This window comes from Haemaphysalis longicornis, unplaced genomic scaffold (genome assembly GCF_048455015.1).
Source record: "Haemaphysalis longicornis isolate Haplotype H1 unplaced genomic scaffold, Haemaphysalis longicornis Haplotype H1 scaffold_3, whole genome shotgun sequence".
Classification (NCBI taxonomy): Eukaryota; Metazoa; Arthropoda; class Arachnida; order Ixodida; family Ixodidae; genus Haemaphysalis; species Haemaphysalis longicornis.
Window position 1 is genome coordinate 88,248,063 of NW_027526335.1, and position 26,115 is coordinate 88,274,177.

Below are 26,115 nucleotides of genomic sequence, written 5' to 3' on the forward strand. Positions count from 1 at the left end.
ATTCGAGAGCGGTGACCTTGAGGTCAATAGTCTCCCTGAAATTCGCCAATGCAGTGGCTAGAGAATTCACTGCGCATTGAAGCTCCTCAAATCCCTGCTTGAAGCGCTGCTCCAGTTGTTCCATCTGATGGCTTTCTTGCGATGGGCTATCAGCCGCCTCCTCAGCCCGTCTTTTGCTACGAGGAGGGTTTTCCTCAAAAGAGTGTGAGGCTGGTGTTCCGGCTGACGATGTTGCCGGGGTACAGCTACGCTTGATCTGCGCGAGCTCGGCTTTGAGGTGCCTATTCTCGGCTAGAACCTGGTCCAGTATAGCCCTAATGCTCTGCAACTCTTCCTGTTCGTTATCTTGTTTTGCACGGATGTGGATGCCGTGTGTTTGTGCCCCTGCTCTAGCAGTTTGGGAGGCCTTTGCTGACCAGCTCACCTGCGTGGTGCAGTCTGGTGTTCCGGTGCTGCAGGGCTGCCGTAGTGGGGCTGCCTCGGCTGAATCAGGGTTCCGGTTCTTGGACTTGGAGCGGGAGTGTCGTTGAGGCTTGCTGGACTTCTCGTTGTTATACTTCTGAGACGACGAATCCACCGGAGGTAGCCGTGGGAATGAAACCGAACGGTCCCTCCGCCGTCTGGAAGAGTCTCGTTTCTGGCTGCGGGATCGTTGGCGGCGCCATTGTCGCTGCTTGAGGACGAAGGGGGTGCGATAGCGCTGTTTGCACTGCTTGTCTCCGGTTGGGTGGTCCTTTCCGCACAGGGCGCATTTTACCACGCATTCGTGCTCTTCTTCCATGGGGTTAGCGACGCCACACACGCTGCAAAATGCGTCTTCTGGCCAAGGGCACACGTCCTTCCGATGCCCCAACTTACCGCAGGCAACGCACACCTCATGCTTTTTCTTATGTATGTAGCAGCGGTACTCCGCTCCGCGGTAGTATACGAAGTAGGGCACCTTGCTCCCAGAGAAGGCTATAATGGCCGAGTTTGTCTGTCCCATCCTTCTGGCGTGGAGGGCTGTGGGGTTTCTGGAATACACAACACTTCTTGCTATGTCTTCAGGTGAGTCGTAAGGGGGAATGTTGTGGATGACCCCCTTTACGGAATATTCTGGAGGAGTCACGTAGGCTCGGGTAGCGTACGTTTTTTCGCCGATCTTGATTTGTTCAATGCGAGAGTATCTCACCGCTCTTTCGAGAAGCGCTGTGCTGATAATCACAATGTTTTGAGTCTGGTTCGCTCGGAAAATGTCAGTTGAGGCCAGTTCTTGCTCTAGGCCGGCAGCCCGTAGGATGCTGTCTCTCAAGGTAGCTTCGCTGATGCGCGCAACATTGAGACCGTCCCGCGGCCGAATCACGACTTTGATGTCGTCCTTGGGTAGGCGTGGGAATCGCGGGCGTTGAGTGGGGCGATTTTGGTGCTGTGCCTTTGCCTCGTGGCTTGGTTGCGTAGCGGAGTGTGCGCTTCTGTGATCGGCGGACGGCGCGTCCGATGCATCCATGGGATGACGTGGTGAGGTGCGGCCATGCTTGCGCCCGTAACATTGGAGCCAGCCCGTGTTGTCTTCATATTCTTCTTGTGAGATGGATTCACCGGTGACCGTTGTTACCAGCCTTAGAGCTGCGCCGATGACTTGCTGCGACGTGGAAGCATCGCCCGGCGTGCTTGCCACCACTGCCGATGTGGCTTCCGCGCCGCCATGGTCCCCTGCTGCAGCTGCTGGCGCACGTGCTTGCTCCGGCATGCCGAAGCCGGCATCGGCACCGCCTCGCTTAGGCTCAGCGAAGCGGCGGTGTGGAACCCACCTTGTGCGGCCGGTAACAAGGTTTGATGGTGTCCAGATACTTGTTACTGGTCTCCCCGAGTTCCTTGTCACGCTGGGAAGGTGATTCCTTGGTTGACGAGGTCGGGTTACGGAAGTATTTGTCACTAGGACGGAAACAAAGCGGAGCCAGTGTGAGGTGTTACTGTTCCGCGCGGCCCCCTAGCGGCGAATCCATATACTGCGGAAAACCGCCGCCAACTGGCGGGATATGAAAAATCCCGCGGCAACAGCAACGAAAGTTCCACTAGCTAGGTTCCACGTTCTGCTTGGAACGCACGTGGAGCACGGCCACGCGACTCTATAAACCTTTTATAGTCGGCCGCCTCCATTCACGCGCGTCTCCGCCGTACTGCAGCGCTGGCATCGAGGAACCCGTCCTGTAGCAGTGGAACGCGGTAAATTCAAATCGCCTTGGGCAAACCTTTAGTGTGTTTACCTTGGAATGAGCGCGACGGTACAGGAACAGCATGAGAGGTGAGAGGGAAAGCAAAGGGTGGCATTTCCTTGGCAACTGTCTACGACGACATTTGCAATGAAAGGAGCAGATACGCGGCCAATTTTTCTTTCAGATGTTCGACGCGTAGCGTTTTTTCGACGACGAGGGGGCGTTTTAAAACCTGCTGCATTTACTATTTATGCTTTCCAAGCACGGAAGTTTATCGAAGAGATGCAATACTAACCACAATGGTTTTTAACGAGCGAAGCCAAGGGAGTACAGTGACCATGTATGCTTGTGTGGCTTAAGAAGTAAGCGTGAGAGGTTCCAGCTGTGGGATGTTGGTTTATTTGCGAGAGAAAGTGGAAGTGTCAGTGTATCAAAGTGTTCATTCTCAACTGCCGAGGCCGGTACGAACTTCTTGTTTTTCTTTTCTTGCTGAGAGAGTGAGATGGAGAGCGATTACCTTTATTGAGTAACACATAGCGGTACTTTGAGAAGAGGGATTAACATAGTGTAGCGAGCCCAAGCGTTGAATCCCAAAACAATGGTCCCTGATGCAGCAGTTAATTTCCCTGCCGTCTCAATCATCTGACAGTGTAGCTGTTCAAGGCTGCCTACCATCAATCGATAAAAGTGCAAGATTTAATGTTTGAGCTGTGCTCTCCTAGACACATCCTAGGCACATCCTTGGATATGACCAAAATGCAAAGAAGTGGGTCATGTTTCCCTGCATTTAGTACTGCTTTGTGTTAATATCGGACGTTTCCTACTAAAAATATTCTCTCATCTAGATTCGTGAATACATATTTTGATTTGTGTCCTGCGCAGAGTTTGAGATGTTTCGCCGTTGAGATCCCCGTGTTGGACAGGGAGCGTTGGTGCTCTATATAGGAGCAGGATGGGGAGCCGTTCTTTGTGTTTTGGGGGGAGGGGAGTCGCTTGCTTCTTGGTCGCGCTCAGGATTCCGCAGAGCGCTTGCACCGCTCCTCCCCCTCCTCACCCACAAACTACGTCTTTAAAACGTATTTTTGACAGCTGCTTTTAGCAGTTGTTCCTACAGCCTTCTTGTAGCCATCCGTAAAATCCCTTGCCAATACTTTTGTGGAAAATATAGTTCCTTGACCCGTCATTTTTCGTAACCTCCTGTGACTGGGAAGACGATGGGAGAGAATTCACGTAAAAGCCTTGCTCTTGGCCTCTATGGAAGCCGTCTTTTTCAGTCTCAAATCCCATTCTGACGTTTAATCCATGAATACGACATTTTCTAGGCATTTTGTGCTGCCTGGGTTGCGACGTGACGTTAAAGGAGCTCTGCAACTCTTCCGATAAACGCTTTCCCTTTTTCCTTCGCGTCAGGAGCATTATCAAAGCTATAGCGGAGTCCTTCAATGCTTTTTTTTTTATTGAAGGACTCTGGCTATAGTTATGAACAGCATGGAGCACCAATGCGTGATTTTCTCGTCGCAGCAGAACTAGCCGCCTTCAGTTTTTGCTTTGCTTTGTGGCTTTTTCTAAGGGGGCCATCGAGTGCCTTTATTGGTGCAACAGAAAGGAAGCAGCCAGTAGCCGCTACATTGCTGTAATGACGTCATTCGAGCACTCAAAGAACGCCAAGACTGGGGAAAGAGAGAAATATTTTTGAGGCAGTTTCCAAGTTATCTGATTGATATAGAGCAGTAATTTTTGGCTAAGGTACTTTGTGACGCCCTATTCTAAGTACTGCATGTGTTTGTTGACTATGTTCTGAAAGCATTTCTGATTTGGAATAAAGTTGAAAAAAAGTGTTGCAGGGTCCCTTTAAGGTAAGGTCACGTCGCATGGTGAGGTTAGCGCGACCCACTAAAAGAGAAAAGAATTTCTTACCCCAACTTTCGTCTGTCCCCTTTTTTATCCCTTGAATACCATTCCACAGAGCGGGTAGCATAGCAAACCGGTCTGTATACGCTTGGTTAATCTGCGGGTTCTACCGTTCGCTTTTCTCCTCCTTCCCAGCTCACAAGGGTTGACATTGAGTAATGTATAGGTTGGAGCTGTGGTTGAAGGGAGGCTCACCTTAAGGTTGCTTACACGCTGAAGCAAGGGACGTGTTTGGGCTCGCTCTTTCATGCTGTCACGAAGCCAAAGATGACACACTTGTCTTGAAGGAAAAACAAGTTTATTGGGGCGAAGCAGCAGTCAACAAAGTGACGTGCGCAGGCGTGTGTCGGCGGATCTAATACCGCGGCGTCTGCTCTGCAGGCTTTTATCTTTCGGCGCGAGTGTTTCTCGAACCGTCGATTTACATCCACAACATTGTAGATCAAAGAGGATTATTCTAGGATAGTGACGTTATGGCGAAATGCTCTCCTTACCAGGATGAGATAACCCGTGCGGCATGAAAATAAATAATAGAACACGCGCTTCGCTTGGAACACAGATAACACAGCCGGGCGCGGCCGGGAAGTAAAAACAAAACATAAACAAACCCAATGCATGGTTCGTGGCAATATCAACTTACACTCTCACTTGGAGACTTTTTCATCGTGGGATTTTTATTGTGACTAGTGAAATCGAGTACGTGTTTCAAACAGCCGACATCTAAGTACACATTACCATGTCTACAATTTTCCCCGCAATACTGAATTCGATTTTAATATACTCGTTGGATCCTTAACTTGCGATTGTTGAATTCTTGAATGGCACACAGTTTTCATACTTTCATTAGACATACTACTTATTGCTTCGTCTTTATTTTGCATACATGTACTAACACGGTTGAACAGTGCTGTCTGACCTCAAGCGCATAAAACGCATCAGAGGCCCAGACTCAATTTTTTCTTTCTATACATTTAGAAGGCAATGGCTATTGCAAATGTACAAATGGTAGCACTATAATGTGAAATAGATACGGTTCGCATCATGGGCGTCGGAAGGATTTTATCTTGAGGGCGCAAACCCATTGTATCGCTAAGGGAGAGAGAGAGACAGGGCAGGGTGCAAGTGCTGGGGCGGCTTGGGGGGGGGGGGGGGGGGGGCAAGTGCCACTTTTGTTCCCCTTCCCTCTGCCGACGCTCATGGTTCCCATGCATTCCATATGGACGAAGTGCACTTCAATTCCGCATATATCTTCAACTCTAAAGTAGCCAAGACAGCACTTTTATGGCCTCGAGGACTGGATAAAGTTCAGTTTGAACAGAAGTTTAGGGTCAACTTGGGTCGTGTAGAGCGACGTGTAAAGTTCTCAAACTATAGTGAGGCTCCCGACCTTCCTGTAGAGCACGTTGATTTCAATGGTGGGGGTGAAGCTGAGGTAAGGCCACATTTAGGGGTGTCACTTGTCCATCCACAGTTCAAGGATTCAATAAATTTAGCGCTTAGTGAAAACGCTTAAAAAAACATTTTGCCGTTTAAAGAACTCGGCGCAGGCGCCCGGACGAAGTGGGTTCTATAACACGTGTGGAACCGAAGGCCTCAGCACGTGGTTCATATAGAGCCGCGTTGCCTTCTTGGCCGAGCCTTCGAATACTAACTTCAGAACAAGCTGTGGTTTCGAACGCGAGGCTTCCTGCGAAAAACAATCCTGAGGTTAGAGGTTCGCTTCCGTACCCAACAAGGACTTTCTAAGCTTTTTTTTTTGTGTGTGTGCGTGTGTGTGTGTGTGTGGGGGGGGGTCTAAACTGGAGCAAATTGGAACAATGCCGAGTGCAGACCGCGTACCAGGAGACCACATACTACAGAGAAATGACGTGTGCATAAGCCTACTCTGCATGAACGCCCGTGGACGCCTTGCATCTACGCCACGGAGCGCTTATGGCGAAGTTTTAGAGCCCTTTTTTGAAGCAAGCTGTGTACGAGCAGTTCGCCAACGAATACGGAGAAAGCGACGGACTGGGCCAGCAGCACCATATAGAACAGCGCCGCGGTGTCTTCGACCAGGAGGGAATGCACCTGGGACGATTCTGGCGGCATGAGGTACCAGGAGGGCGTCTGCAGCTGCAGCCTCTTGCGCTCTGTCAGCCCTGACTCGGCCAGCCAGCGGCACCTGCATGTGTGTGTAACCACGTACTGTGACCGCTCTTGTGATAGCGTACGCGACGGCTGAAACAAGAACGCAAATGAAAAAAGGGTGTCGTAGCGGTGTACAGTTTAGGACAGGGAGTAGGGCATTGTACGAAATTATCTGTTTTTGTTTGTTTTGCGAAGAACCATTATAAAAAAAAACACACGAGTGCCGAATGAATTCGCCTCTGTCTTTCTCCTTTTGCTTTCTCCCATCTCGTGACAAGCGTCCGTACCGATGCCGTATAGGCCCTGGATTGCGAACATATGATACAAGCACAATAGAATAAAAAAATTTTCGAAGGTAACGCATAACCAGTGTTGTACGGAACGGCGTTCCAAGGAACGGCACGGCGTTCCTGGAACTGATTCCTTTTTGGAGGAACGGAGGAACGCCACCGTTCCATTAAGGGTCGGTGGAACTGTAACGGTAACTCGTTAGGTTTATGAAGGAACGGCAGGAACGGCGTTCCTTCTGCAAACGTTGCATTGCCAGGATTTGCCTGTTTTTGATGCCAAGGCTCCAGCATAAAAATCCATAATTCGCTACTGTATTTCTCTTCCTACAAGCTGGCCCTTCCGCGGAACGCGCTTCCTCGAAAGTCTAAGGCGGAAGAATAACCACGCAGAGGGCTGCAGCTTGTGCTTGCTGTCATGCCGGTTGAGCTTACGCGGCGTGCGACGGGTGAAAAGCGCAGCCGCGAGAATGCTTTTCACCTTTCATCGTTCGTTGGGAGAGGCCTGGATGCGCGTCTGGGCGATAGAATTCTTCCCTGCGGGGCGGTGCTGCAGGTTCCTTGTGAAACCACCATATCTGTATATTGTCACCGCATTAGTGCGCGCGAGGCGCGGGTGCGTTGCTGTCTTGGGAGTTGCGCTCGCGGTGAGGTCATTCGAAGGGTTGGGCGCGCAGCAGTGTCTCGGGATGCTGGACTGCTCGAAGTTACAGAGTACGCACGCAGTTCGTCACGGCGCGGTCTGTCGCCGATCTGGCGGGAATGGGTCGACGGGAGTGCCAGGTCCTTTTGTATTGCACGCGTCGTGTCGACAAACGACAGGGATTTCGTCATTGCTGGGCATAATTTCGTCGCGTGCCGTGTGGACAATACCTGAGAGAGGCCGCCCGAACGTGGACGGCCAGCGTTCAGGGTTTCTTTAGTGTGAGGGTTTCAACCTGTGCTTTGATTTTATATAGTGTAAATGTTTTTTTACGTCCCTGATTATGCTCCGCGTTATTTTCTGTGCTTTTCCCTTATGTGTATTTCTAACCACAGCAACTGATTTGTGCGTCGCGTCCACATATTTGGCTATCTGTGGTTGTTTCCTTTATCTACTACCATGATTGTGTTCGGTATACTTTGTAATTCTTGCGCGTAGATTTCATGTGCGACTACGCTTTTGACTTTTATTTTTTTCTTCTTGTTATCGTCTTCCTACTTAAACTTGTATTGCGAACCTCGCAGCCGCTACTTGTTCTGCTGCGTTTTGTTACTCGCAAATTTGTGCTGCATGAGCCGCAAAGCTTCACTTCTGTAACGCCCTTACAAAAGTCCCTGCAAAGGGCCTGTAAAGTATTTTAAATAAACTGCAATATTGAATAATCATTCATTAAACTCCTATGTATTGTTCCTTTCGACACAGTTTATTAAAAGGAGCCATGAAGACAAAATACAAGTTTATTTTATTGGAAAGATTTCGTGTTTTATAGTGTCCCCAGTGCTTGTCCGTATGCAAACGATGTTTTATTTACTGATACATTAATCAATTTACGTTAAAATTTTGATTTTCCCGCTAAATCGTGTGTTCCGTGGCCTGCAATGACATCACACGAACCGACCACTCTGTAGCCGATTGGAAAGCCTTGTTTACCGTTAGTGAACCTAGATGGCGCCACCATACCGTGGCAAGAAGTTTTCTGCCTTTGGTTTGTTTTTGACCGCGTATTTGAACCTGGCTTGTTTTTGTTCAGGGAGAAAATAATAGTTTCGTGAAGCAGAGTGCTCGCTCGACAAATATGGTCACGTAATACACAGTTGCTTGCGTCAATTGGCAAGTGTCGTCTAAAGCTACCCCAAAGCCCCGCAGTCCTGTGCAGTTAAACTAAGCATAGTTCGCGCAGTACCAACAGCAGTACGCATCGGTACATCTATGTTTACGTGTGCTTTCGTAACTTCCACTGTCGGTACCACCATTCTTACTGCTTTAAAAAGAATGTGGCCTAAATTTAAGCGCGAATAGCCAGTTCGGCAAGCTTATAAGCTCTGCCTAATTTGCGTTTGCTTTTGCCGGCCTCCGCCATTCGCAGAGCTGGCTGGTATGACATCATAGGTTCTGTTGAGGGAAATTAGCGAGTGGGTCGCATGACCTTTCCTTTGTTCGTAATTATACAGCTTATTTGAGCGAAGTTTACGTTCAAGGGGGTGTCAGTATGATTCTAACGAGGCAATTTTTTGAATGAACCAAACTTGTGTTTTGTCTTCATGGTTCCTTTAGGCAAGATATTTAACGATGTTCGGCATGGGAGGAACTTTCTATCTGCACATTTGAAGCGCACTAACCTAACTGCGTATTTGTAAGACCGAAGTGCAAAGTGCCATATGTGTTGCACCCATAATAGACGAGCACCAAAATCGCAGTTAGATATGTCTGGAGTTTGTCTGGTGCTCCCTGAAAAAATTCGTCTAGGAGCGTTTCTTTGGATTCTTTTTACCTCCAGATAATCTGCTGCTAGCGGTGTTCCTATTCGTATAAAATACGCACTTCTGTGTGAGTTTTAAATTTCTCCCTTTATTTCGCCGCAAGATTATCCGAAACCATATTTCAATTTAAAAAAAAATGAAATATAACGTTAAAATTTTTGAAGTGAAACTGGAACGCGTTCTTTTCGCAATAAAGGAACTTGTAACGGGAAGTCGTTTCAAAATTGGGAAGGAACGAGGAACGAGCTTTCGTTCCTATTTTAGAGGAACGTGTACAACACTGCGCATAACAAACCAGGCGCGATTTCTTAATTTGATTTTATGCTCGCGTGTATCACAGCATCCTCGACGGAGTCACGGACAGTTTGTCGCCGCCTGTGCTAAGGTCACATATTGTGGTAGAAAACATCCTGCAGCGCCTTCCTCCTTACACGTGGCGTTAAGAACCCCATGTCGCATAAATGCCGTCGTCGGCGGTGTTGACCCCGATCTTGCGACAACTTACCGACCATACAATAGATTCCCTCAGCCCTTTTCAATCACCGCTGGTCTCGAGGCACGCTCCCATCAACGTGGCGGCATGCTGACATCTCATTAATTCCCAAACCACACAAAGCTATTACATTGGAGTACCTCCGCCTGATATCACTCAATATCATCAACACGCGGTTCACCACCTACCTCGAAATCCATCCCCTGCTCCCACACACTCTCACTGGATTTCGCCAAGGGCTGTCTGTACAGGATACGCACCTCCGTCTCTATCATGACATTATAGCTAACCCTCCCAAGGCGGACACCTCGGCCATTCTGGCACTTGATCTCCCCAAAGCATTCGACAACGTCTCTCACGTAGCCATTCTTAACTCTATAAACCCGCTTGGACTTGGTGCCCGTACTATACTCTTACATCTCCTCCTTTCTTCGTGACCGCACGGCCACTGTACGATTCGGACCCCTCCAAACCTCGAACTTCCCTTTCCCCGCAATAGGCACACCTCAGGGTTCGGTAATATCTCCTCTTCATTTCAATCTGGCGATGATCCCCATGGCCATTGCCTTGTCATCCATCTCAAATCTCCACAGCTCTATCTATGCAGACGATATTACGTTATGGGTCAAATCAGGTAGAGATGCTCTAATCGAACACACACTCCAGCAAGGCGCAGGCATTGTCCAAGCAATTCCGTTAGGCCTCCAATGCTCCTCGCACAAATCCGAGCTACTTCTTTTGCACCCCCCTTGCAAGCAACCCCCCAGAGAACCACCCATCACAGTTTACGTCGACAACCATATCGTCCCTCATGTCTCCTCCCTCCGCGCGCTAGGTCTCAGGCCAACCGGGGCAACGCGACCGCCTTAACTAAACTCCGATCGCACGTACTTCAAACACTCAACCTCCTAAGAAGAATCACCACATGGCGTCACAGCAATTCCGAACCTGAACGCTTGCAACTTCTTCATTCCTTCGTACTCTCTCGCTTTACGTTTTACCTCCCGTACTGCAAACTCAATGCCTCCGACAAAACAAAACTAGATTGCCTACTACGACGCATGTACCGAGTTGCGCTCCTAATACCTCCCAGCTCCCCCACCAGCCGTCTATTAGCCCTGGGCATTCCCAATACCGTCGATGAAATCATCGAAGCCCACCGCACAGCCCAGATAGCCAGACTATCGCGCATCCCGGCCGCGCCCTTCTCGCCGCGGCCCACCTGACCTCCCCCTTCCCCTCACTTATGGCCTCCCTTATTCCTACTACGCTACGCCAACTCTTGCATGTACACCCACTGCCTCGCAATATGCACCCCCACCACCACGCCGACCGCCGACTGGCCAGGGCAAGACATCTGCAGCGGACATTACCTCCCTCCCAGCATCATTTATACGTCGACGCAGCTAGCTACCACGATAAGCCGGCTTTCGCCACAACCGTCATTTCATCACTCGACAGCCCTCCCTTGGACGCATTCACGATACATACAACATCAGTAACCGCTGCGGAGGAGGCGGCTATCGCCCTCGCTCCAGTGCAGTCTCCCACACCCAGAGTTGTCCTTTCGGACTCTCAATCGGCAATTTGCAACTTCTCTGCAGGGCTCCTCTCCCCAATCGCCTTCAAAATCCTCTTCCGCAGAACACCATCCCACCCCGTGGCTCTGCTGTGGACCCCGGCCCACACGGGAACAGAAGCCAATGAAGCGGCCCACCGTACAGCTCCAGCTCTTGTCACCATAGCAGGTCCTTCTTTTGGCTCTACTCACAGCACCCCCAGCTTCCGGGACGCTCTAGTCTCGTACCGGGGCATTACCCAGCACTTCCGCCTCCTCCGCAGGATATATCCTCACCCACACCCTTTCCTCACCCCCGAAGCCTGGCGGCTACTTCAAACTACCTGCCGAACTATCCTTCACCGCATCAACCCCAATCTCTACTCTTCGCCTCTTTGCCCTCAATGTCTCAAACCGGATACCCGCTACTATTACCTTTGCGAGTGTCCCCACGACCCGATGATGATTCCTATTGGTTTCCCCTTTGAAGCGGGGTGATGACATGTCAACTTACGAAAAAGGACTAATATAATCATGTTTTACACTCTTGGTTTAATACTAGCGCTGCTTAGGGGAGGCACTAAAGCTTATTAGGCCCGAAATACTTTCTTTTCCCTGTTACAGGTGGTAACTGTCTTAGGCAATATTCCCCTCTCTGCTTTTCGTCCACCAGCATTCTAATCTTCTTTTCGTCCCCTCGACAGCCTTGAAGTTAACTTCCTCTCTGATACCCTTAAATCCTAGGGCTTTAAACCCATTTCCCCCTTTTCCTTCCCCCTTACACTGGGAGCAGGCCCTGGAGAGCTCCGACCCGGAAGTGCAGTTGGCACTAACCACCCGGGCCGCCCCAGGTCGCGGAGAACATAGCATCCTTACTCCGTGATCGCCTTCTCCGCCACCCATCTCCCCTAGACCTAGTTTGAAAAAAAAGTGTTTCTCCTCAACCTCGCCGAACGAAAATAACGAAAAATAACGTAGCACCACCTTGCGGAACCCCTCGAAACTCCCGGGACCGTAAGGCGTTGCTTTAACAGATGGCGCGCCAGCAGGAGCGGAAAGTGTTCAACGTTCGCGATTCGCATACAAATAAACTATCGTTGTACCACGTCATTGTGCCACCCAAGGGCATGACAAGCGAATGATAACGCGATGCAAACGGGGCCCGATGACGCTCTCTCATTGCACACTTAAAGGCAAAGTTTACGCGCCCTCTATTTTTTCCTGTGCCTCACTTTGGTACCTCACGTGTCGAGTTCAGCCGTAGTTGAGTGCCTAGAGGCCCGTTGTCTGAGAGACACCATGCACATCAGCTTTGCTCTTTGAGGCGAGCAACCGTACAAATGTTACCGTGACTTAATGGGGGCTCACCTGTTAACACTCCTAAGGGACTTACTACTTCGTTACCCACGGACTAGAAAACCATCGGGCACCAATACGAAAGCTTTACAAATACATATCAATGTTCACTACAGCTTAGTTTGCTTATTTACGGGATATGTCGCTTGTGTGCTGAAAAAAAAAAAAAAAAAAACAAATAAAACTGTTTCTTGCTAGGCGGCTACCGCCATCTAGCAAAAAGTGGATGAACCAAAATGCGTTTATCGTTTATTTTTTATCTCAGGAAAGAAGTGATATATTTCTAAAGAAGCAAACTAGGCCGTTGTAAACAATAATATGTATTGGAAAAACCTTACGTATCGGTGCACAATGCTTTTTAAGGCCGTGTGTCATGAAGTAGTAAGTCCTGCTGTGGTTCTCAAATGGGGGAACGCGAAGCCTCCCTCAAAACGTTTTCCCCGCCATTTTTTTCTCAATTTTGCCAGCATTTTCTTGCATCGCAATAAGGTGGCTTCGCTTCATTACATGTACGCTTAGCTTCTCCGCGTAGCACATATTTTAACATCTTATTTCTGCACAGCACGCCAGCTATGAGAAGACAAAAAAAAAAAAAAAAACAGACACACAAAAGGCAGCATATAGGTGTTTGGAAGACTTATAGATTCAAGTACAAATTGACATTATGACACCGATCAACACATGCTCCGTCGTGGGTACGGTACCTCATCACTTTCGCAAGTCCAAAAGGGGTCTCCGGGGCAGCCATGGCTTAGAACCACTATCCTACAGGAATGTGATCAGGCAAGTTTCCCTTAAACAACCCGTAGACCGAGTTAGTGGAGCGAGAAATGTCTTGAAATTCGCGCAGCCGTCAACAACCCCCAAAACCAAAAGAGAAGCCTTTTAACCTGGTGTGGAGCAGCTTCTGAACCCTCGGATCCAGGCCCTTGCGCATGAACATGCCGAACTGCGCCGATATGGTGTGCTGCCGGGATGGGTAGATGATGGCAGCGCCCGGCTTCTGCGGGTACAGGGCGGCCACGTAACTCTGCATCACGTTGTCCTCCATGAAAAGGATGGCGCGGCCAGAGAGGATCTCGTCGAATGTCTGGCGCGTGAAGACCACCGACCCGGGCAAGATGGACCGGTGGGCGCGCGCCGTGGACAGGATTTTGTGCAAGTCCGGCTCCGGGGACACCTGCGAGCCTCCGTGTACATGTTGTATTGAACGAATGGCTGCTACCCCGGTGTTTCAAAACTGCATTAGGGATTGATTTGTGCTTTCAAATAAAAGCGGCCCTTCGGACTCCACAACTACGGCAAGCTTCGCGACAACTTAGATGGAGTTCTGGATATAGTGCTCGATCGAAGCATCCCTCAACTTCCTGATGCTGGTTCCTGTAAGGCGGGTGAATCCCGGAGTTCGCAGAAGGGAGAAAAAAGGGGGGGGGGGGGGGAAACACGCGTTGGTCATCTTTTTGGAAGAACGCTCGGGGATTCAATGAGTTTCTGTTCTTGTTTCTTACTAAAAAAAATATGAAGAAAGCTCGCACTAACGCGTAAGACTGGAAGGTAGCCAAGCTGTATACGCAGCCTTGGCGACCATCAATCAAGACGGTTTAAGTTCACTCTTGCAGCCGATTTGCTTCTTATTCGCTGCCGCAACGACATTTACTCCATCATTGTTGCTATAAGCGTGAGCTTCTTTCATTTTTTCGGAAGTGATAATCATTGGACATCACCTTGGAGGGGCGTACGCTATGACGTGTCTTTCTCGTTCCGAGAAAGTGTTGCCACGACTATGGAGAACGCTGGAGATTTTTCTTTGGCCAATCTTGGCCAATCCCGCTAGGTGGGTATGCGTGGCTTGGCAAACGCGTGCGGCAGGGGCGTTGGGAGGTCACCGCAAGACACGCACACACGAGCGCTCGGCATTTTCTTGGTTTTGTTAACTGCCGGGCGGTCGTCGCGAGGCTGCGCTCACTTGCGTGCGCTCGGCAATTTCTTGGTATTTTTAACCGCGGACACGAAAAATTACGATTTGCTAAACAGCTTCAGTGTTAAAACGGGACTCAACGGAAGAGGCTCCGCAATCCCAAAAAAGCGGTTATACGGAAGACAGGCCAAATTCAGTCGAGTGACTACTTCTCACGGAATCCCTTCTTCTTTCATCTGAGACCCGTTTTTGCTGCTTGGACAGGGAAAGAAACTGGTTCCCTAATTTGGTGGTGGCAACGGTGCTTGTTCAGAGCTCGAGTTCACATGGCACGCAGCTTGTCAAAGTTGCCCCAAACATTCTCGCTGTTACGGAACAGTTACGGAACACACGATAAGCACAGTTCCCCGGATTCCACGTACTTGACCGCGATGAATTTAGAGAACAAATCTCGCAGCCTTGGATGATCTCGTGCTTTGGTGCGAGTGCAGTCCACTGACGATGAACGTCGCAGGGCGACTCAGACTTTGAGCGGTGTGCTACCACAACAGGCTGAAATTTAAATGATCCCGGTTTATTTCGGCAGGTATACCCTGGACGAGTATTCTGGAAGACTCTGCTGTGACGCAGAAACCTACGTTTTTTCGCCGCAGCATACCATTCCTCCTCTTGCGGCAAATAGCGCTAGGTGATATTGCTAGCGTGCCATAACTTCCTCTGTAATTTTCTTGCCTTTGTGGGGAATATTTTTATGAAGTACCCATTACGATTTATCAGAAGTCGCAGCTATTCTACATAAGTGTTCTGCCAAGGGCTGAAGTTGAACTTGTATGGTTTGTTGTTAAAAATAGTACGCCAAGAGAAAGTTTCGTGTGGCCGGATAGGGTCACCGTGAGCGTCCGCACCTTGAACTGGTGCTCGAAGGTGGTTCCCCGTATGATGATGGGCTTGATGTGGGGCCTCGCGGCCAGGTCCCTGAAGGTCTCGAGGCGTTCGGTGGGCGTCTTAACGCTCATGCTGGCCTTCATGGTTCCCTGGAACGAGTTCATCAGCACCAGAGCCGACAGCCACCAGACGCTGACGACCACGCGGCAGACCACGTCGCGGACGGGACGGATTGTGCCTGCGCAGAAGCGACATATGTCAAGGGGGAGCCAATTAATGGTTCTGAGCGACTGCAGTATGGCCCTAGGGTGCTGGCGTCACTTGGAGAAAACGTACAGGTCTGGTCCGTTATTCGTTACTAACAGAAAAAAATCTGCTGGTCAAATAACGGGATGTTCTTGCTTCAGCACAGCTAGGGTACATTAAACGGAATGCATCACTATTGGCTCATCAATGGTGAATCCCGAGTCGACCTTATTGCGGGCAGTCGTGTCAACGCGAGGCTCCGCAGGCCCCTGCAGTTATCTTATTCCTCGGGCCGGAGGCCCGTGACGGCCTCTCCACGTCCTGGAGACCTGCAGCAAAGCACGTCATTGCGCCTCTCGTGGCGTGTAAAATGCTTTGCGTCGATTTATGACGCCGGCATTGCCTCGCCGACCAACGTCGCCATGAGAGTGTTGGGGAAGGTCAGTTCATTGGCAATGCCAACGATTTTCGTTTCCCTTCATCAGCTTTGCAGGCAGGTACGGCCCTGCGCACGCATGAACGCATGGACGAAGGGGTAAAGAATAAGTAGGTACCCTGGTCATTTTTCATACCTCAGCCTGAAACGTACAGAAAATAAGTCGCCATTTTCGTTTGCACCCACTGAATGACCAATCAAATGGCGACTTTATAAAACGTGAAGTCCTGTTTAACCATAGTTGCATTCCAGACTGCCCAGTCAATCCATCTCTGCAAGTGCAACGTACCCGTACACACGGGCCGATATATCACGGGATCTTATAACTAACGCTTCAAGGGAGCAGGGCAGACACATCTCCCCGAATGTACACACAATTGGAACACCGTCCTCAATTATCTGCTTTACTGTGGCAGCTGGTCTTTACAGTGTACGTTTAACCACCTGTCCTTCACATTTTCCCTGGTGCCCTTCAGTCGGATACCTGGTTGTATTTTCTTTTTTTTTTGCATTCAGACATTTAACTTCGTTCCGCTCACCTTCGAACATCATGATGCCAAGGACGTCAAAGAGGTTCTCGGTTATCGTATCCCTGAAGCGAACGGGAGACCTCACCGCTTCGATGAAACTCAACAAGGCACTCACCAGAGGCCAGAACAGCAGCAGGCCCAACCATACCTGCATGGGTCGTGCAGATAACCCGTGACCTCGGTTTTATGCGTGAACAGAGACACTAACAAGCCACTGAAAGAGACACATATCAGAAATAGCATATCAGGAATAGCAGAAAGTGTATGTCAAGTATAAAATTGATGCTTAAGAAAAACAGTTGTTATTTTTGCAATGGTGTTTTGTCATTCACAACTGGTGAGCATGCGCTTGAAACGCACCGGCGGCGGCATTACTCTACTGCCTTTAATCAGCAGCGAACATGGTGACCATTGTCACGATCTCAGCTTTAGTACGAAAGAAGAGCAAGGTCATCGGTAGCGCAATGGTAGGTTTCTGCTTTTCGTGGGCATTCAAGTGAGGCCTGTATTAGGCCCGTTGTCATGCCCGAAACACGCGGCAAAAGCTCTGATTGCGTACCTGCGAAACACAGGTCTTGACGAGGCCCTGCTAATAACTGAACGCACCAGTCCGCATCAACATCAGCACCATCGTCACCACGTTCAGCTGGCGTAGCAAGACAGGAATCTTAGCTCGGCTGGCATCGCCAGAAACGTGAAAGATCTCTCTCTCTCTCTCTCTCTCTCTCTCTCTCTCTCTCTCTCTCTCTCTCTCTCTCTCTCTCTCTCTCTCTCTCTCTCTCAAAAGAGTGAAAGAGAATCGCTCATATTGCAAGAGCGATTATCTGTGCACGTTGTTACGTTCGGGAAGACGTCCCCAAGCCGGGCTCTGTCATGCGGGCGGTAGCGTGGTGGTCGAGCGGCCAGCAAAGGTTGCTGCCTTGATGAAGATGTCAAGAAGCCAAAGGCAAACTTAACTAGTTTACTGCATGGCGATACAGGCAAAACAATACAAAGCAAAGCAATACGGGCGTGACTCGGCAGGGCGGCAGCATGAATTCGCTGCTGTAAAGCGAATGGGGCTATCTGCCGAGAGGGCGGGTTTTATACACAGAAGCCCTAACGGCTACGTGGCTTTCCCAGTGCTTCTGCGCACACGGCTAGAAAATAGTAGATACACACACAGCATCTAGGCCGGCAGTAGCGGCGCTCGCTGAGTCTGAGAGAGGGGGGACAGGCGATCTCGGCTGCGGCGTCCGCTTTGCTGTGGCATGTCTCAAAATAAAGAACCAGTGGCTTCGTGTTTTGTAGCTGTAAGGGCTTGAGTCACCGCCATCGGACCCCGCGTGGCAGGCGCACATGAGGAGGGTACGCTCTGCCACAAAGCACAAGAGCACCAGTGCACGAAGCTTGCAGTACGCGCGAACAGAATTACGGCTCGCTGAATCGTAACAACGTGTTTTGTAGGATAGGTGGGCAGCTGCTGTTGCGATGGAATAATTCTGCTAGTCGACTGTTGCAGCATATCGTCATCATCTTCCACATCAGGCTATTTATGTCCACTGCAATACGAAGGCCTCTAGTAAGTCCCAAGACTCTGCCCTATAAGTCCCCACCGAGAGTGCGCATTGGTTGTATACTTTTCTTTTGAGTGGCAGAGGTAGCATACTGCTCGCTATTTTGTAACGTTTGCCGAATGCTTCCCAGCCCATGGTAGTTTTTCGCCTTTTAATTGTCACTCTCGTGGTTTCAGTCGACACTGACTAGTTCACAAAGGTTGTTTTGTTCATCCATCTTCTCTGGAATTTGATTGCCTAGCTTAAGGGGCGCTTTCTGCATGCCTAAGATTACCCTGGACTCCTTTATGTTTATTTTTACGCTTTTCGACTAAGCTTGGGAAGTATATATAGTTGGTGGACCATTCTTTTCGGGGCTTTAGTCATTAAGAGAACAAGACGATGTCCTCCTCAAATATCAAGAGAGGTATAAGTCTTTCGGGAAACCCAAGATCACTCGAAACTGGCATCTTTGTGCGCGTCATGACGTATCCCGTTTCCCTCAGGATTCATGGGAGAAAGGTGGTAAGGGGGGGCATGCCCAGGTCTGCAGTGCCGCCGGGTCCGGTAGAAATAATAACATAGATCGCGAGAAGGGCTATCTTTGGTTGCAGTAAAATGGTAGGAAAAAAACACTCCCCCGATTTGTCGCCCGATTTGCACGCTCACCTCGAGGTCGAAGCTCATGAGGTAGGCGAAAACGCTGGTCATGTACGCCGTGGGTGTTCCCGCAAAGTAGCGCGGGTTGGAGTATGCGTAGGCAGGAAGCGGCGTGCCCACGGTGATGCGGTCGGCCGTCGGAATCACCGGGTGCGCGGTGATGTCCGATTCCTGCGTGCGCCAAACACGGGGAAAGCCGACTGACTTTGCCCGCTTCTCGAGACATTCGTAGCCCCTTCGGACCCGAACACGACCAGAGTTACGAACAGACAGCAAAAAGGAAAAATTGCGCCCACCTCCCCGCGAGGCGAACCCTGTGTAGATGCGACGCATCGTGGGGTTCACTTGGTGTTTCCGTTGGATTGATTCTGAAATCGCGTGAAACGTGTCGGGAACGCGTATGATTATTATGTTTTATGATTATTATTATGTTTTATTGGCCAATCTTGGTCAATCTCTCTAAGTGGTATGCTTGGGGCTTCGCTGTCGCAACGACCTTTACTCCATCATTGTTGCTGTAAGTGGGAGCTTCTTTTCCTTTATTGCAAGCGTTAATCATTGCCCCATCATGCGTTGTATCAGTAGCATGTTGACGTAGTTTGAATGAGTCAAGGATATAAGGCGCGTTCGTAGCATTTGATGCTGTCTCGGTTTTGTGGCGCAGTGGGAAGAGCACCATGTACCTCGCGTTCCGCCCACGGGGTCGTGGGATCGAAACCGGGCGCCGCTATTATTTTTTTTATAGTGTAGGGGGGAGGGGTGCGGACAACGCCGTATGGAGGGACAAGGCGAGTGAATGAGATGCAGGCGCATCTAAAAGTGGGGCGTTGTGTTCGGAGTTGAGTTGGAACTATACTATCCGTTAACAGAGACGAAAGAATACGCACAGGAGTAGTGAAATTACTGTAAATATTCGGAAGTACAATGCATGGCATGTCGAGTTGTTTACATGGCTCAACCTGATGATAGGACAGGATATAGATTTCATTCAAAGAAAAAAAATCATCAAATTAGAATAATACTTCATTGGTCCTAAAGTTGCTGCTAGGGGCAAGAGTGCTCCGAAATCATGCAAGCACATTTAAGAAAAGTTTGACCGATCGTTCGAAATATGTTAGGGAATTATGACAATAAAAAATTAAGGCAGCTCACACTAACGCGCAAGTCTGGAAGTTAGCGAAGTTGTACGCAACCTTCACTACCATCATGACGGTTTAAGTCCACGGTTGCCGCCGATTTGCTTCTTCTTCGGTGCCGCAACGACCTATGCTCCATCTTTGTTAGTAGAACGGCGAAGAAGAAGCAAATCAAAGAAGCAGAATGAACGAATGGAACGCCCACACTTAAAGTACTGACACGAAATTTCGAAGCTGAGGTAACTACGTAAAATGCTTCCTTTTTAGCAGGAGATATCTCCCAGCAAGTTTCAACAGCAACCTTTCGGCGTAACATATTTTAAATCCATTTTGATGTTCGCCTGCACGAGAAAGCCCAGAGCGGGCCGACATGACATCATCTGCTACTTGCCCCAAACTGCCGACGTCGGGGCTCCCGTGACGAAGCCGACGCGCTGGCTGTGGTTGGCGCGCGCTGCTCCGGCGTGTCATGGTTTTGGGACTGACGTCATGCTGCCCGGGCGCGTGGGGACGGTGAAGACCTCGGCCGGTCTGGGCGCGCGCGTGTCGCGCGTCCAGAGCGGCAGCGGTACAGCAAGAATGGTGACGACACGTGATACCTCCTGTCATGGCGGCCGCTCGGCGTTTGTTTTGTCGAAACCGAAACTGACGCAAATAAACGACGCCGTAAATGAATGTTCACGCTGCGCTCGACCGTATAACGTGTCATTCTGTGATTAGTGGGCTGGTACGCAACAATAGCAGCGAAAAAAACGTAACACGAAAATTTCGTGTCAGTACTCCTTTAAACTAGGTGCCCGCAGGTGCAACGTGTACCTTATCACGTGGTCTGCGTCGAGCAGGCGGCCTGATTCCTCTCTCCACCGCCAGAGCTGAGTGAGGAAGCTGTTTGACTTTCGGGTATTAACTTACGGTCATAGCGGGGTGGGTAAGACGACGGACTCTAATACCGTTGATCTACCAGACACAGGTTTGAATACTGCCCGGTGCCAGTGATTTCTTTTCTTTATACTATTATACTGAGTTTTGTGAAACGCCGGAATAAATGAATAGCTAAATAGTTTGGCTGTTAAAAATAGTTTTTTTTTGTTTGCACAGCACTAGTCCTACTCCCTGACGTCGCTAAAAGGCATAAGCATGACTATTTTGAATGTGATCGTAGTAGAGAAGTCAAATGGTCCGTGGATCAAAAAGTGAGGATGAGGAGGTGAGCCGCAATCGCCCAATTAAAACTCCGCCAAGGACACCAAGTGACCTACCAAGCAACGCAGAAAAACGTCTGGTAAATTTAGCCTCACGGTACCGATATGACCAAGTAAGAGCGGGATTAGGATGGGACAGCGAAATAGTCGGTAATGAAAAAGCCGTTAGTGGAACGCTGTGCAGCGAGAGTAAATCGAAGCTCAAAGTTTTTTTAGGGGCTGGGGCTGTCGGCCTCTCATGACGTCGTCGTAAGCGTCGTCTCATGTAGTCACGGTGCTAAAACACTGGGACACTCGTTTACGCCTCGCCCTAGCTAGAACGCCACGCGTGCTAAAAAAATCACCGGGAAACTCGTTTACGTCTCGCGCTAGAAAGTTGCTTTCTTCAAGGACGAGGGACTTTTACAGCAAAGCTGTATATCTCTACCCACCAACGGTTTCATCTCCGTTGACAAATACGCGAAGGCACCAAGAATACACATATACTACATGCTTCGCCCCTCCTCGGGTTTCACGTCAGTGAAGATAGCCCGAGATTTTTAGGCTGCATATATATATATATATATATATATATATATATATATATATATATATATATATATATATATATATATATATATATATATATATAGATCATGAGGTTCGATGGGCCAGTATAAAAATAGCCAAGGAACCGAGGGGCTCAAGCGACGGAGGTTGAAGGAGCTCGAGCAGCCGAAGAAGCAGGGGCAGCCAGAACTGAACTCGATCACGCTGCGCATGCTGCGCACTTGATGCGTGGGGATTGTCCGTGGGGATTGCCCTGCTTCAGCTTGAATTTCGGCCTAAGCTTTAATCCCTTGACCCGGGCCTCTCTTCTTCGTTACAATATATATATATATATATATATATATATATATATATATATATAGATTGCGAGAAGGGCTGTCTTTGGTTGCCGTAGCAAATAGTAAAAAATGGGTATAGCTTCTAACAAAACTGTTTATTGGTCGACGTTTCGATCGGATGCCGATATATATATATATATATATATATATATATATATATATATATATATAGTAAGGCAATGAGGGGCTCGTTGAGAAAATACAGAAAGGCGTGGGTTCGGTCCCCACTCTGGGCGCGTGTTTTTCTTTCTTTCTTTCTTCTGTATAATTTAAAAAAATGTTAACTTAATTAACTGTAGTGAAAAAGAAAAGAGCCTAACCACACCCCTATGCCTCCTTTGGCGTTGTAGACTGCTGACCTATCTTTCTATAGATATATATATATCTATATATATATATACCCTTACCTTACCCTTATATACCCTTATATATATATACGCTTATATATATATATACCCTACCCTTACCTTGCTGTTACAGTCACAACCAGATGCCCCCAATTACCATCGATTCTTGTGGTGTTGAAAAACTTATTAAATCATTAAAACCATCCTCTGCTCCTGGATGCGACCTCATCAGTCCAAAAATTCTAATCAGTACTAGTTACTATTCTTCCATTATACTAACAAAAATTTATCAACAGTCGCTCGATCACGGTGTGCTACCAATTGAATTTAAAATTGGAAAGGTGGTTCCATTCTTCAAATCTGGAAACAGGCACTCACCCCTTAATTATCGACCTATTTCTTTAACTAGTATTCCGTGTAAACTAATTGAACACATATTGTTTTCTAACCTAGTTAAATTTTTAGAATCGAACTCTTATTTTTCTCTGTCACAACATGGTTTCAGAAAAACGTATTCATGTGAAACGCAACTCGCATTATTCACCCATAAACTGCATACTTTTCTTGATCAGTCCACGTTTGCCGATTGTATATTCATTGACTTTTCCAAAGCATTTGATAAGGTGTGTCACAAACTATTGTTGTTTAAACTACATCAGCTTAACCTCGATTCCAAACTTCTATCTTGGCTTGAGTTTTTTCTTACCAACCGTTCGCAATTCGTATCCGCTAATAATCATAACTCTGAGTTAACACCCGTCCACTCTGGTGTGCCGCAAGGTTCCGTGTTGGGTCCTCTTCTTTTCCTTATATACATTAATGACTTACCAGCATCCGTTTCTTCTAACATTCACTTATTCGCCGATGACTGCGTTGTGTACCGACAAATAACTTGCGCTGATGACATAGCCGTCTTGCAATCTGATCTTCATACTATTTCATCCTGGTGCAAAACTTGGCTCATGGAACTTAACTCTACCAAATGTAAATATTTACGTGTTACAAGAACAGCCCACCAGTTACCTACTTATTTTATTGATAACTCCCGTTTAAATCATGTATCATCCTACAAATATCTTGGTGTTCACATTTCAGCTGATTTAACATGGACCACACACCGAGTATGTAATTTCCAATGCTAACCGCGCGCTAGGATACCTCCGACGCAATTTTTCAAGAGCCCCTTCTTCACTTAAATTACTAATGTACAAAACACTCGTTCGTTCTAAACTGGAGTACGCCGCATCAGTATGGGATCCAAGTTATGATACGCTAATACAATCACTCGAAATGGTACAAAATAACTCTGTTCGCTTCATTCTTTCTAACTATAATCGCACTGCTAGCATAACTTCAATGAAATGTAGCCTTCAACTACCAACGCTATCTTATCGCCGTAAAAATTTGCGTCTTTGTCTGTTCCATAAGATATTCTATCACCCACATCTACGACATCAGCTCATTTTGCCTCCGCATTTCATATCGTCTCGTTTGGATCACGCTAATAAAATCGGAATACCATCGTCAAGGACAAATGCATTTTTTCAGTCTTTCGTACCCAGGACTTCAGTCGAATGGAACCATCTTCCTGCATCAACCGCTGCCATTATTGATCATGAATCATTCAAAACAGCCTTAGCTAACATTGTATAATGATATGTTCATTTGTATTTTGTTTTGTCACGCCTTAGCTAAAATTGTCTACTAAGAAGCCAACCTGATATATTCGTTTATACCTTATAATGCATTAGCTACAATTGTATATTTAGAAGCCATTGTTATAACCTTTTTACTTCCTTTTACTGCTTTTGTCATTCCTTTTTTTGTATTTAACCACTCCCCTCTCTAATGCCTTATGGCCCTGACGGTACTGTAAATAAATAAATAATAAATAAATAAATATATATATATATATATATATATATATATATATATATATATATATATATATATATATATATATATATATATATATATATATATTATGTGGTTGCTAATTTATGAAAGTCATCTATGGCTGAGAAAGGAGAAAGTAGAGGCATACAAGGGAGGTTTTTTCCGCGATCTGTATAATTTTGTCCCATATCTGCGGGGATGACGTGATTTAAATCAACGAACGTGGCGTAGAATAAATTCAGGCGCATCTGCTAGGCCCCGTCACGCCCTCCCTCAGCAAAGTAACCTCTCTCGCTGTAACAATCCTATCAACGTCATATGCATGCACTCACGTTTCGCTCCAGCATGCCCAGGGGGCCGCCCCACTCCCCCGTGGGGCGTCGGCTGGACCAGATCTGCTCGTCGGTGGTTTGCAGCTTCACGCTGCACAGTGCACACACACGCGAGAGCGTGCGGGTTCGCTGTCAACGCTGTGGATACAGTGGAGTCAGTCAGCTGAGACAAAAAACGAGCAAGCATGATTTCTGTCGAAACGGCCTCTGCACCAACGTAAGTAAGACTACCATGTCCGGTCTCCCCTTGTCTCAAGCACTGAAGACACGACATATTTCGTATCCTTTCTTTATTCGACCCATAAATTCAGCTACGAGTCATCAAGAAACACTCTTAGGGAGGTTGATTGATTGTAGGGTTTAACGCGCCGACGCAACGCAGGCGATGAGGCGCGCCGTAGTGGAGGGCTCCGGATTAATTTTGACCACCTGGGCATCTTTATCGTGCGCCGAAATCTCGTACACACGGGCGTTTTTGCTTTTCGCCTCCATCAGAAAAGCGGCCGCCGCGGCCGGGAATCGAACCCGCGGCCTCGTGCTCAGCAGCGCAACGCCTTAGCCACTGAGCCACCGCGGCGGGTCTCTTAGGGAGGCAAAGCCAGCCCCGTTATAGGATACCACAAACGATGTCCGCCACATTATCACCGCCAATGGCCACAGTGCACGGTCAGTGGTCACAGAAACGTTGTGTGTACGCGTCCGCACGTTATATAGCTTGTTCTGCTCTCGGTAAACTTATCCGATAGCATCATTGAAGCTGCAGCGAATAATGACAGCAACAAAACGGCAGCATATGGAGAAGAACGGCGTAATGCTTTGACGAGGGGAGCGCGAAGCACAGTGACCAAAACACCCCCCCCCCCCTCCCTTTTTTTTTTTGGAGCTGGGGTGTTGAAGGGGTGTATTCTTATACGCTAGGTACTTATCAAAAGCCTGAGGACAGCAACAGCGTTCTGTTTTTCCCTCCAAATTCTGAGCAACTTTGCTTAGTAAGAACGTCAGCATATTAGCAGAAAGGGTGAAAAGCAGTTGTAAACAATTGTAACATGTCTGGCTGGAGCGCTGCACGCTGCAATGAAGGCAAAAATATGGTTCGGTTGTATTTGAAGGTCGCATTAAAGCTAACACAAGAGGCCCAGAGAAATAAGTGAGTTACGTTTACGCCGTTTTCTTCCTTCGGAGTGAAACTCGCTAGTTTGAAGACCTGCCCAAAGATGCAGCACTGAAAGTGTGTTCAGGCCGAAAGGAAGGCCCTTGACGTATGTTTAAGACCTCAAAAGTTTACGGAAGTGGCAGAAAAAAACAATGGCAGGCAATCCGGCTTTAGGAGCCCGCAACACAGTGCTTCTCGCACGCCCCTCGCACACCGTAGCAACCTTGCTTTGCGTTCAAACCGCCTCAGTGCCCGCGTTTTCTCGCTTCAGCAGCGACGTTGGCTGCGCGCGTGGCATTCTTTGCCCCCGCAGCCAGGACCGTGTAACGCCCTGCATTTCAATAAAAATGCAGATATCGCGGAAGTTGCACCAGTTCCGCTTTAATAGCGGAAATGTAGATAACTGGCCTCACGAAATTTTGAATAACTAAAAAATAATAAAAAAGACAATAAATTACGAAAAAGCGCGGAACGTATAACGCCCTGCATTTACACAAAAATGCAGATTTCGCAAAATGTTTAACCACTAATCGTTATAATAGCGTAAATAAAGATTACT

General features: G+C 48.2%; 1 protein-coding gene across 1 annotated transcript; it reads right to left on the bottom strand.

The window, feature by feature from the left end:
• Nucleotides 1-1,763: 1,763 nt before the first annotated feature.
• LOC144175316 (uncharacterized) lies at nucleotides 1,764-24,540 on the bottom strand. The gene is made up of 7 exons (XM_077704399.1): nucleotides 24,404-24,540; nucleotides 18,613-18,774; nucleotides 16,418-16,556; nucleotides 15,202-15,434; nucleotides 13,284-13,573; nucleotides 6,118-6,270; nucleotides 1,764-1,914 (listed from the first exon to the last, which is right to left on the bottom strand). Exons 1-7 carry the CDS (start codon nucleotides 24,416-24,418, stop codon nucleotides 1,764-1,766), a joined length of 1,143 nt encoding a protein of 380 aa, XP_077560525.1. The 5' UTR covers nucleotides 24,419-24,540.
• Between the last annotated feature and the right edge of the window lie 1,575 nt (nucleotides 24,541-26,115).

Coding starts and splice junctions, on each gene's coding strand:
- LOC144175316 (XM_077704399.1), bottom strand. Junction 16,557..18,612: donor TCATGAGCTTCGACCTCGAG/GTGAGCGTGCAA, acceptor CGACCCATGCAG/GTATGGTTGGGCCTGCTGCT. Junction 1,915..6,117: donor TATATGGTGCTGCTGGCCCA/GTCCGTCGCTTT, acceptor TTTCCGTCCTAG/TGACAAATACTTCCGTAACC.